The 11,009-nt window shown below is 34.1% G+C and overlaps 3 protein-coding genes across 8 annotated transcripts in view; all 3 read left to right on the plus strand.

The window, feature by feature from the left end:
* LOC111376350 (GRIP and coiled-coil domain-containing protein 2-like) overlaps positions 1–1,501 on the plus strand; it is a 7,630-nt gene extending 6,129 nt beyond the window's left edge. The window contains exons 5-6 of the mRNA XM_022999306.1: positions 908–1,165; positions 1,313–1,501. Of these exons, the coding sequence (XP_022855074.1) occupies positions 908–1,165; positions 1,313–1,501 (447 nt within the window). The remainder of the gene's footprint in view (positions 1–907; positions 1,166–1,312) is intronic.
* An 833-nt stretch (positions 1,502–2,334) lies between these two features.
* LOC111376345 lies at positions 2,335–5,040 on the plus strand. Of its 4 annotated transcripts, none has more exons than XM_022999302.1 (8): positions 2,337–2,567; positions 2,700–2,761; positions 2,945–3,232; positions 3,370–3,430; positions 3,865–3,989; positions 4,144–4,206; positions 4,299–4,423; positions 4,656–5,040. In XM_022999302.1, the coding sequence occupies exons 1-8, from the start codon at positions 2,477–2,479 to the stop codon at positions 4,720–4,722; spliced, it is 882 nt and encodes a 293-aa protein (XP_022855070.1). In that variant the 5' UTR covers positions 2,337–2,476; the 3' UTR covers positions 4,723–5,040. The 4 variants fall into 4 exon arrangements, with proteins under 4 accessions (XP_022855067.1, XP_022855070.1, XP_022855068.1 ...); XM_022999301.1 differs by having other exon boundaries at positions 2,341–2,567; positions 4,639–5,040; XM_022999299.1 differs by having other exon boundaries at positions 2,335–2,567; positions 4,144–4,423.
* Positions 5,041–5,147: 107 nt separating this feature from the next.
* LOC111376344 (regulator of G-protein signaling 1) lies at positions 5,148–9,782 on the plus strand. 3 transcript variants are annotated; one of them, XM_022999295.1, is made up of 9 exons: positions 5,148–5,875; positions 7,230–7,350; positions 7,492–7,555; positions 7,676–7,760; positions 8,279–8,352; positions 8,613–8,804; positions 8,898–8,986; positions 9,169–9,407; positions 9,518–9,782. In XM_022999295.1, exons 1-9 carry the CDS (start codon positions 5,799–5,801, stop codon positions 9,675–9,677), a joined length of 1,101 nt encoding a protein of 366 aa, XP_022855063.1. In that variant the 5' UTR covers positions 5,148–5,798; the 3' UTR covers positions 9,678–9,782. The 3 variants fall into 3 exon arrangements, with proteins under 3 accessions (XP_022855063.1, XP_022855064.1, XP_022855065.1); XM_022999296.1 differs by having other exon boundaries at positions 5,788–5,875; positions 7,211–7,350; positions 9,518–9,780; XM_022999297.1 differs by lacking the exon at positions 5,148–5,875 and adding an exon at positions 5,892–7,024 and having other exon boundaries at positions 9,518–9,780.
* The last annotated feature ends 1,227 nt before the right edge of the window (positions 9,783–11,009 follow it).

The following is an 11,009-nucleotide window of genomic DNA, read 5'->3' on the forward strand; positions in this document are numbered from 1 at the left end:
CAGTTCAAGTCTGAGTTGGCGATCAAAAGATATATGGATAGAACTTACAACGGGATCTCAAAAACTAAGTAATTTATACTGGGCTCTTATCTAGGTTCATTAGGATTCTTATTGATTGGTTCTTTCATTCAAAGTAAAGCCTCCTTAAAGTACCAACCAATGGAGAAAGAATGATATTAGACAACTTGTTATTCAGGACGGGATCCCATTGGGGTAGGACGGATTATTTTGCCACCTCTATATGTGATAGAGAATTATACTATAACAAACAATTTAAATTTTTGAAGATTGTTAAATAGGGACAAAATTAAAAGTTAATTGCGTTTCAGATGTTGACTAATTGACGTTTCCTGTCGATTTCTTAGCCCCCGTTAGGCCCCAATTAATTTCCTTTTCATTTTTTTCTCTCCTATTTTCAACTACGAGAAAATTGCAGTCGAGATGTCAAACCTTTTGTTTATTAACAGACTTTGCCCAAACCTTTCATTTGTGCCACCGGAGGTACCAAACATTTCAAAAATCCGTACCCGAAGTTCAAATGGATGAAAATCGTTCATTTGATCGTTAGTTGACCAAGAAAAGTAAATTTTGACCTATTTTGACCAAATTGGAATGGGTAAAATGATAACTTGATTATTATCATATTAAATAGATTGAACAAAAAAATAAAAAAATTAAGAAAAGAAATTAGAAAAGGATTGTCTTCTCCCACCCCACCCCAACCCACCCCACCCCCACCATCTTTGTCCCTAAACCCTTCAGCTTCTACCATCTCTTCACACTCCGTTGAACAAGGTTGATGTCATCTCATATCCTTCAATTTGCTTATCACATCCATGCTTGAAAGGTTGAGTTGGAGTGAATGTATTCTCACTCTTGATGTCGACGACGTCCCTTTTTTTGGAAGCCTCATCGGACTGATTACTCCATATGGGACCTTTTGGGGTTTCTTTATGTGTTGAATCTACTACCTTTTTTTTGCTCCTTGACTACATCTATTGACAATTTGCGAGTATGGTTAGCGGGGACACAGGTGTCTTCTATCGTATTTTTGTACCTATTTGAACCCATGGTTGAACAACTAGGAGTTGTTGTCATACTGAGTTTCGGAAATGAAATGGAGGAAGAAATATGGCTGGTTATGAAAGATTTCTTAGTTGGTAAGGTGATTATCACTTTGTGTGGTAGGGATTAAATAACAATGATAGAATCCTAAAATAGCGAAATTGCAGGTTTTGAGAATGAATTTTCGGACATAAAATAAGAAGAAATCACGAGTATAAATGAATAAGACAATCTTGGAATGAAATAGGATATCTTAGAATACGTTTTTGATGTTTTCTTGTTTTCTGCTGAAACGAAGAATGCTTCAATTGGGGATTTAGGGAGTGATTTAGGGTTGTCGTGGGTGAGATACAATACGGTGGTGGTGGCTGGTTTAGGGACAAAGATAGTGGGGCGGGATGAGGTGGGGTGGTTGAAGAAGACGATCCTCTTTTAGCCCCTGTTTGGCCCCCATTACCTGAAAATGGTAATGGGGGGAATAGTATTTTTTAGAAAAATAAGTGGTTGAAAAAGAAGGTAAAGTTTTCGATTTACGTGTAATATTATTTTATAGAAGATTGTATGGTTGAAAATAGGAGAGAGAAAAATGGAATGTAATGTAATTTAATTTAATGTTAATCAAACAGGGGCTTAATTTCTTTTCTTAATTTTTTTTGATTTTTTCTTTATTTTTTGATTTTTTTTGTTCAATTTATTTATCTCTTGTTTGAGCCCCATTTTTGTCAAGAAAATGCATTTTTGAATAGTGTAATAACGTGAAATGTGTGATTAAAAAATAAAGAAATATTTTATATTTTCGTGTAATATTATTTTATTAAAAATGTGTGGTTGAAATTAAGAATGTATTTTTTCAAAACAATGGGGCTCAAACAAGGACTTAATATGCTAATTATCAAATTACCATTTTACCTATTTCAATTTGATCAAAATAGGTCAAAATTTACTTTTTTTTGGTCAACTAATGGTCAAATGGACGGTTTTCATCCATTTGGACTTCGGGTGCAAATTTTTGAAAGAATTGGTACCTCCGGTGGCACAAATGAAAGGTTTGGACAAAATCTGCTAATAAATGAAATATTTGATACCTAGACTACAATTTTCTCTTTCAACCACACAATCTTTAATAAAATAATATTACCGGTATATCGAAAGTTTTTTTGCGTTTTTCAATCATTCATTCTTCAAAAAACTACTATTTCAGGCCAAACGGGGTGGGTTGGCCTTGAGCCCATATGTGGTTCAGAATTGCTTAATAATCTAAGAAAAAGATTTTTATTCATTCCTTTTGTTAATTTTAGAAATTAAACTTAAAATTGCAGTTTAACCCATAAAGGTTTCAACAATTTCTCTTGAAATTCATCATTAACGTCTTCATTGTCCTCTTGGTGAGTTGTTTATTCACAAGAAGGCTATGCAGACCACAGAATGCTGGTCGAGGATAAGATACTGCAATCTACAATCTCCGGTAGCTTTTCGGTTCTTCGCAAATTCCACTTATTCATGTTAGTTCTCTCTCTGCGGACACTATTTTGTTTATATTTTCAAATGGTTTATTTATTTTGAACTGAGAATTCATTGTTCGTTATAGGTTTTAGTTTGTAATCTGACTGGTAAAATGTTCAAATTTTGATCAGGTAGAAAAAAAGATATATGTGGCCACCGTAGTTTAGTGAAATTCTCCATCAGTTTATGCCGTGTGAGTCTTAAATTTCGGTCATATTTGATTTGATGCACTGAATATGATTGGACAGTACAACAATGAGTGAGACCTTCTCTATGTAATATTGTCGAGTACTGTCCAGTCGTCCGAACAAACATGACGGTTTCTGGTTCTCTTTCATATGTCTGTTCCTGATTTTGTGTTCAACTTTTCGTCCAGGGATATAAAGCTAACGTAAGGGCTTTCGCCGGTCAGAAACAGAAGAAAAGTTTGAAAAGATTAGTTAAAATACGGAAGGGTAAAAATATACAACCAGACGAAAGCGTAAGTCTAGAAATTGAGTCGGCTTCAAGGGATGATCGTGTTCAAGATGACATTTTGACTTCCTCCTCTGATAATTTGGAGGTTCAGAACTCATTTGCGGGCGTCCCATCGAGGAATGCTGTGCTTCAAGCATGCACTGTCACTTCTTCTTTGATTGGCGCGTTGGGTATTTTAATCCGGCAGGTACACTTTTCTCTATGAACTTCACAAGGAATTGTTGATATTATATACATATTTTGATTGCGTTAACTGATTCAATGAATCATTAGTCATAATTTGTATATGTCGTCTAGAAATTTATGGAATGGTTGAACCTGTAGGTTTCTCATGTTGCATCAACAGAAGGATTGCCGATCATTGACTGCTCGAAAGATATAACCTGTAAGATTGAGAAAATGTATTCCCTCTCTCATTGCTATTGAATCGTGAGGTGGCTTGGACTGTGTAGAGTCTATTCATGTCTCGTCCTAATTATTCAAACTCTTTTGGCTGGCTGGTTTTGTGTATGTCAGAGGCGTGAAAATACTTGTACTATTTCGATAAGTCTCCCTGAAAATCTAAGTTGATCAAATTGTTCATTGATTGTAAATTTTCTCTTCATCATATCCGTAAAATGCTGCCAATTTGCTCATTGAAAGCAGTCGAATTTCATAGACAAAAATGCTGTTTCTTCATCTAACTTCATTGTTGTGTCATTACATGCTTTAGTTTCAACTCAGAAGCTTGTAATCTTCAGTTATTGTGTGAGAAGAAGTGTCGAAATTAGTTATTGTATTATTTTGTATGGTTATCTTGTTCATAATTTTCTTGTGCAGTTAGCTTCGAATTATCGCATTTACTGTTAATTACGGAACTAGTTATACTGGTATCCTCATGCCGTTACTTGTTATTGAAGACATGGACAGATTTCGCAAAGTCTAGTGAAGCTGCGAATCGGCAGGTTTCTCCATTCATTCTGTCTTTTCTATGAATAATTGGTTTTAATTCTCTTCTTTATCAGTGCTCTACGATTATAGTAAGGAAGAAAATGAAGCTAAAATCTGTACTCTTCAGTAAGTGAATATGTCTAATTATATGTTCTTCGCCAAATGCAGGTTCTTACATCACTAGAACCTCTGGATTACATAATTGTGGCATTTCTTCCTGGGGTTAGTGAGGTGAATCTTGTTATCCTATGTGTGAATTCATTACATATACAGAACATGGTACTAGTTTCGAAAACTACTTCGGATTCTTGGGATTTTTATAGGAACTTCTTTTCCGTGGCGCTTTATTACCTCTTTTTGGCGGCAATTGGACGAGTATCTTCGCAGTTGCAGCGTTATTTGGGATATTGCATTTGGGAAGTGGTCGAAAATACTCCTTTGCAGTATGGTATTTCCATAATTTCTAACATCCTCCTCTGTGATTTACACACATTTAAGTAGCTCCAAGAGATATGTTATACCCATAGATAATGTGGCATGCGCGTCGCTGGCAGAAAAGGGTCCCACAAAAGCCGGGACCTAAGTCTCGAACTAATGACCCAGTGTTAGTTCGAGAAATCTTATAAAGTGGAACTGATCAATATAATGTGACTCTACTTACAGGGCTACATTTGTTGCAGTTGCATATGGTTATGCTACGACTTTATCTTCAAGTGTCGTGGTACCAATGGCTTCTCATGCACTTAACAACTTGATCGGAGGCATCATATGGCGCTACACAATGCAATCACCTAAACAAATCGAGTAATCGCTTGCTGGTGCATTGCTTTACATGCACCTTGCCTATTCTTCATTAGTGCTCTTCCATGTATGTTCGCTTTGTTTTGATTTTTGGATGGAATTAACAAGTAGTGAGACATCTTCGCCTTCGAGCTGGCGAAGTTGAGGCCTGAAAAAAGGTTTATCTCGACCTGCAATGTTTGTATATACCTCTAAATAATTTAAGTTTTTTTGGTTGTTGTAATGGTACATTACAAGCTGCAAAAATTTGTCGTGTTTCTCTTCTTTGATCATCTCCAACTTTGTTGTGTGACGATTAAGTAAGATAAATTTTATTTTGGAGCAATAATTTAGATTATTTTGAAGTCCAAAAATCAAATCCAAATTAACGATGCAAACACACCCAAAAAATTTCCAAGTCTATAATTTTATATTGAGGTCCTTAAAGTGGATGTAATCCTCCTCCCTATAGCCCTAAACTAGTTTAATCTATTTCTTTAGGTGGTCTAGGATTAGTTTGTTATTTTATCAAAATCTATTAAGTATGCAAATCTAACAATTTTTATGGCTTGTTCAGGATGAAAGAAATAACCTAAGTTGTATAATTTTTACCGATAAATTGAGCTCTTCTTACTTTCATTACTCCTTTCGTCTGCGGTTTGATATCAAAATCTCCTTAAATGAATTAGCCAATCTCGAGTCGAGCCAACCTGGTAAAACACTCACTTTCTCACAATGCACCACATCAATGTTGGCTTGCGGTACAAGATTAATTATCCACCAAATTTTTTTTACTCACATTCCAAATATTGGTTATATTAGTCAACATAAAAGACTATAAACAGCAAAATTTGATTTCTTTGAAGTTGTGACAAAGAAATCCATTAATAGATCCAAGAACTTGGAAATGCTCATTAAAAAATTAATTTATGGGTCATAGAAAAAGAACACGTTTTTTGACGCAAATCATATTTTACTGATTGCTCACTTGACATTTCTACAAACACTTGATGAGCATTCAAGCAAGCTTCTGAACGTAGAAAATGGTGAGCTGCGCGGTAGAAGGAGGCTGCCCGAGCGACTACGTCGCCATATCTATCTCAATCCTCTCCATTATCTTGTAATTCCCATTTCTCAGTCCTCATATTTCTAAAGGTTTAAAATCGTGGATATATTATGTTTGTTTGCCTTGTGCATACGTTTTGAGCAAGATACTGTGTTGGATTTCTGGGGATGTCGGTTTTCAATTGATTTCATGAGTGTTATTCTATATTAGGGTTCTGGAGATATTGATTTTTAGTTGATTAGTTGTTGGAAATGCCATCGATGAATCTAATTGATGGGTTTATCGTCCTGAATGAAATGAAAATGAACATTTTTCTGTGTAAAGTGGTGAAGATTTGATGGATCTAAGATAAAAATGAAGTATGTGCAGAAGACTTAATCTTCTTTAGCATGATTTTGATTTATTACGTTTGCAAAAATGGGATGGAAAGCTAAAGATTGAATCTTTTAACTTGATTAATGTTTTAACCTAAAAAATGAGGTGAAGTTTTAGCATGGAAATAGTATGCCTGAGGGTAATCCAGTTTTGAGGAACTCTAGCAGCAATAGATGGAGAAGTAAACCACTAAAAATCAGTTTTTGTATCTAGGGCACCGTTCTTGTTGGTGGCTAGAAAATGCCTCTGTAGTTACTAATTGGTCAATTTCTGCGTCTAATTCTCAGAAATTTGTTGGATTCTAAAAAAATAAGTGAATTATATTTAAAATCATTGATCTTTCCCCCCTAAAGAGGACTTGTTTTCGTGGGACCTGAATGGGGCGCTAAAGATTGAATCTTTAGTTGTTGACATTGCTTTTGATTGAGTTACCAGTACTAATTGATGGTGGAGAGGGTTGAGAATGGCAATATGATATTTGGTTATGGAATAAGCAATACCCGAGCTTCAGAAACTCTTATGCAGGAAAAAAAAAGTTGAGAGAGAGTTTTCTCCTCTTTGAAATCTTGCTATGATGTCTTGTTGAATGTTGGCTGATCGTGTTACTGGTTCAATTTATGAATCATGGTTGGACTAAAAATAGATCAGAATTATTTCTTAAACAGAAAGATGATGCAAACATGTAACTATCAGCTTAAAAGACGTTTCATAAGTTAAATGTCCTTCACATGTTTGTCGCTACACTTCCTAACTTTTTAGTTAATATATATTTTGCAAGGAAAAAAAAGATGGATACAGATGATACGGTGTTCATGTGCCTGTCCCAAGGTGTTCATATACACTTGAATAATTGTTATACTTCTCTCTTTCCTTGTTTAAACTTTTGTATATAACTCATTTTCACAAACATATATCACAGTCTTATGAAGAGACGCTTAGTATTATTTCCACTTTTTAGTGTTAAATGACAACTGCTAAGTGGTTTATGTACAATTTCCATGAGCATGTGTAAAGAATTGTCTTTACACTACAGGCTTCTTGCCAAGGCGGTTGCACCCTATCTAATTCACAAAATTCCACGGCCTAAAGGCAGTAGCTTTTGGCTTGTAGCAATTCAAGTTCTTGCCAGCTTCAACCTTTTATTGTCACTCGTGGTAAAAGTTTTTAACCTTTACTTTTCCTAGATAAACTTGAGCAAATTTCTTGGCATCATTTTTCTGGTTCCAAGAGTAAATTTTTCCCATTGGCCTCAATAATTTTCCTATTTCCCTTGGGTATTATGGTGGCCTTTACAGATGGCCCTCAAGTTCTTGAAGTTCAAAAGGAGTCATTGGTGGAGTTCTTGCTATATTTGGGCAGGTAATCTTTTAAATCATTGATTACTGCCTTAGTTTCTTTTCTTCTTGGTTTAGTTGGCAACTCTCCTTTTCACATTAATTTGGCATAGGATTGGTAATTCAAATTTTGATTTTCTCTCAGTCTGGTTGGAAGGTCCCCTAGGGTTTGGCTTGCTGCTGGGCTGTCGCATCGTACAGGGTTTCCAACTATATAACATATTTGTTAAGTAAGTGAACATTTTTTTATAAGAAATTAAGAAGTAGATGATACATTAAAATTTTGAAGCGATTGTTTATTTTCGTGAAAGAAAAAAATTACATATTCCCTTCATTGATGAGGATGACCATATGCCGACCACAGACATGCTGTGATCAATGTGATGGGGAGAAAGCCCCTAAAGTGGACGAATTTAGTTCAAAGTTGAGATAATTTTTAATCCATAGAAGTATTATATCGGTGTTGATTGTTCCAAAAGGTCAAATCTACGGTATGTAGTGGTTCAAAATTCTTTATCTAGAAAAGGAAAGGAAAAAAATTTTAAAAAGAGAAAATAGTTCAATTATGCTTTAGGGAGTTAGGTTTTGTGTCTGATACATCCTTCTTACCGCTCATGTCCCTATAACAAACTCAGCCTACAGTTTTTTCCTTATTTTTCCCCAACCAATAGATATGATTAGTAGTAGATACCCATCAAAATTTTGTATATGATCTTACTGGTTACTTCTGATGCTTATGATGTTTCAGGAGGCGTTTGGCACCCATCCGATCATATATATTTCTTCCACTGATTCTCTTGCCCTGGATTGCTGGTTCTATATGTAAGACTCACCAAGCCACAACATATGATTCTGTTATGCTTGATGCTCGAACAACATTTGTATGATAAATGAGTTTATAAGATACAGTTTCCGAGTCAGAGGTAAAGTTAGAAGGTCAATATATGTAAATGATTCTCATACCTTCAAAAACAGTTAAGATTTCTCTTCGCAGTAGTTTACCTCATTTTTTATCATATTTACTTGGTTAATAGATTCCCTGTTAGTTCTTTGGTTTAATATCATATGTTTCATTGGTGTAGTTATTCACTTGAAAAAACCTCTAAATTATCGTTGCCACATGGGGACTCAGTGGATCATCCCAGTTATTTGCCTCCATGCATTATATATTGCTGCTTTGGTTGGTTTTACGGGAGCCATTCAACATGTAGAGTTCAGATTCCATGAACTCAAAGATCTCTGGCGGGGAATTCTCGTGTCTGTTTGTTCTATTGGTACTAATTGGAGTCTACATTATCACATGGGTTTGTGAGCATCTGATATTCCAAATTGTTCACTTATACGATTTCAAATTTATTTCTTTCAAGGTATATGGGTGGTTGCTTACATTCTGAATGAGGAACACGAAGATATTTCATGGGTTCAAATTGTCTCCAGATTTTTATTGTTAGTTACGGTACGTAGTGTTATTACTTGGTCATTCATTGTCTTCTTCAATTTTTATATGATTATGATCTAGGTGCATGCGCCGTTTTAATTTCGTACTTTTTCAGATGTTTGATTTTACAATTGAATATTTAATTTTTAACATCATGCATGAATTTCTTCACATCACTTCTATTTTCACTGTTTTCTCAGACAAGTATCCTTGTGCTGGCGTTCTTCTCTATGTCGCTATCTCAACCGCTCATCTCACTTATGAGCTTGAGAAAAAAGGATCATCCGGAATACAAGACAATGGGCCGTGCACTGGGAATACCTGATAGTGGGCTATTGTTACAAGAGGAATTAACTCAGTTTGCAAATCCTAAAGAACCTTTGGATAAGCTTCTTTTGAACAGGAAATTCCGTCAGTCATTCCTGGCATTTGCTGATAGGTAACAACTGCAACTATACTATATATCGTAGAAATTCTGTTTTTGTGGTTTGTTACTGGTCTAGAGATGTTAGAGCATGTCTATTCTTAAATTTTTTTCTTGTAATGTAGCTGTTTGGCTGGTGAGAGTGTCCATTTCTATGATGAAGTGCAACAGCTTGAAAAAGTTCCTGGTAATGATCATGTAAGAAGAATTTACATGGCGCGACATATTATCGACAAATACATAGCTCCAGGTATAATATTTATCACAAATTACATTGACTTTTAGGGCACGTTTTGTAGACCCCATTGGATTAGGGGATAGTATCAAGATAAATTATGGGGCATTGTTCTAATATGGCATTTGGTGCAATATCGTATTAGAAGACTGAATAAGTAATTAAATATAAAAAAATGACTATTTTTAGTTATAAGTAAATTTTTACATTGAAGAGAATTTTGTACTTGTCAGTAATTCTTCTACATGTAAGTGAATTTTTTTACTTATAAATGATTTTTATATTTATAAGGGAATTTTTGTCTATAATTAAAATTTTTAATTTTTAGTTATAAGTTATTTTTTATTTATAAGTGAATTTCTATGATGTATTGACTAGGACACATGACGTGTGTGATTTTTAAAGAAGTACTAACATGTTACGCCGTTGACATGATGATTAAATTTTTAAAAGAATTTCATTTATATAGAATAAAATTAAATTTAGTATATACTTTTAAATATAAGTATCTATTTGTTATTTAATAATAAATTTGAGTTAAAAATGTATAATATTTTTGTTAAGAAAAGAAAAATGATCATGGTAAAGTGTCTAATGAGTGTTGATATTCGACGCATGTCAATCACAGACACACGCCATTCTAGTTGAATCGTTTGTCCAATACATGTAAATTTTTTAGGTATAAGTAGTATTTTTTTATATATAAGCAATTTATTTTTACATACAAACAAATCTATCTAATAAGTTATTTTTTACTTATAAGTAAATTTTCAATTATAAGTAATTGCTTTTACTTATAAGTGAATTTTTTAGGTATAAGTAGTATTTTTCACTTAAAAGGAATTTTTATGCACATAAATGATTTGTTGCTATAAGTAAATTTTTTAGTGGTGAGTAATTTTTTATAATTAAGTAGTATTTTTATGTATAAGTAATTACTTATGAGTTCTTCCTATGTTTTCCTTATTACTCCAATTAGAAGTAACAAATTACACTATCTAAACCCACCTCATAGGATGGTTCTAATTCAATACGGGGTGGATATACTCTCCCAATGTCATATTCCTTAAAGGTATGAATTCATTCCTATTCATGGCTCGAATGAGAGCGATAAAAATATTTGTTAGGAAACAACTCTTTAAGTTTATGACAAATCATAGCATGGTATCTTCTATTCTGGTCAATTTATCCCACTAGTGCCCTGCACTGCCTCGAAACATGAAAGATGCAAATCACTTTATCTGCATCTGAAACTCTACTATAAGTTAGTTAGATAAAAATAATTCGAGTATTGTCAGCGCCAAACACCGTTGTAGGATTATTTTTATCCTATACGGTGTAATGCGGTTTACCAAAAACATCATTTTGGTACATAATACATA

Source organism: Olea europaea, unplaced genomic scaffold, assembly GCF_002742605.1.
Source record: "Olea europaea var. sylvestris unplaced genomic scaffold, O_europaea_v1 scaffold1492, whole genome shotgun sequence".
NCBI lineage: Eukaryota > Viridiplantae > Streptophyta > Magnoliopsida > Lamiales > Oleaceae > Olea > Olea europaea.

Coding starts and splice junctions, on each gene's coding strand:
- LOC111376345 (XM_022999299.1), top strand. CDS start 2,477: ATGCAGACCACAGAATGCTGGTCGAGGATAAGATACTGCAATCTACAA. Junction 2,568..2,699: donor CGCAAATTCCACTTATTCAT/GTTAGTTCTCTC, acceptor AATTTTGATCAG/GTAGAAAAAAAGATATATGT. Junction 3,431..3,864: donor CTGCTCGAAAGATATAACCT/GTAAGATTGAGA, acceptor TTTCTTGTGCAG/TTAGCTTCGAATTATCGCAT.
- LOC111376344 (XM_022999295.1), top strand. CDS start 5,799: ATGGTGAGCTGCGCGGTAGAAGGAGGCTGCCCGAGCGACTACGTCGCC. Junction 7,761..8,278: donor CTATATAACATATTTGTTAA/GTAAGTGAACAT, acceptor ATGATGTTTCAG/GAGGCGTTTGGCACCCATCC. Junction 8,353..8,612: donor CTGGATTGCTGGTTCTATAT/GTAAGACTCACC, acceptor TCATTGGTGTAG/TTATTCACTTGAAAAAACCT.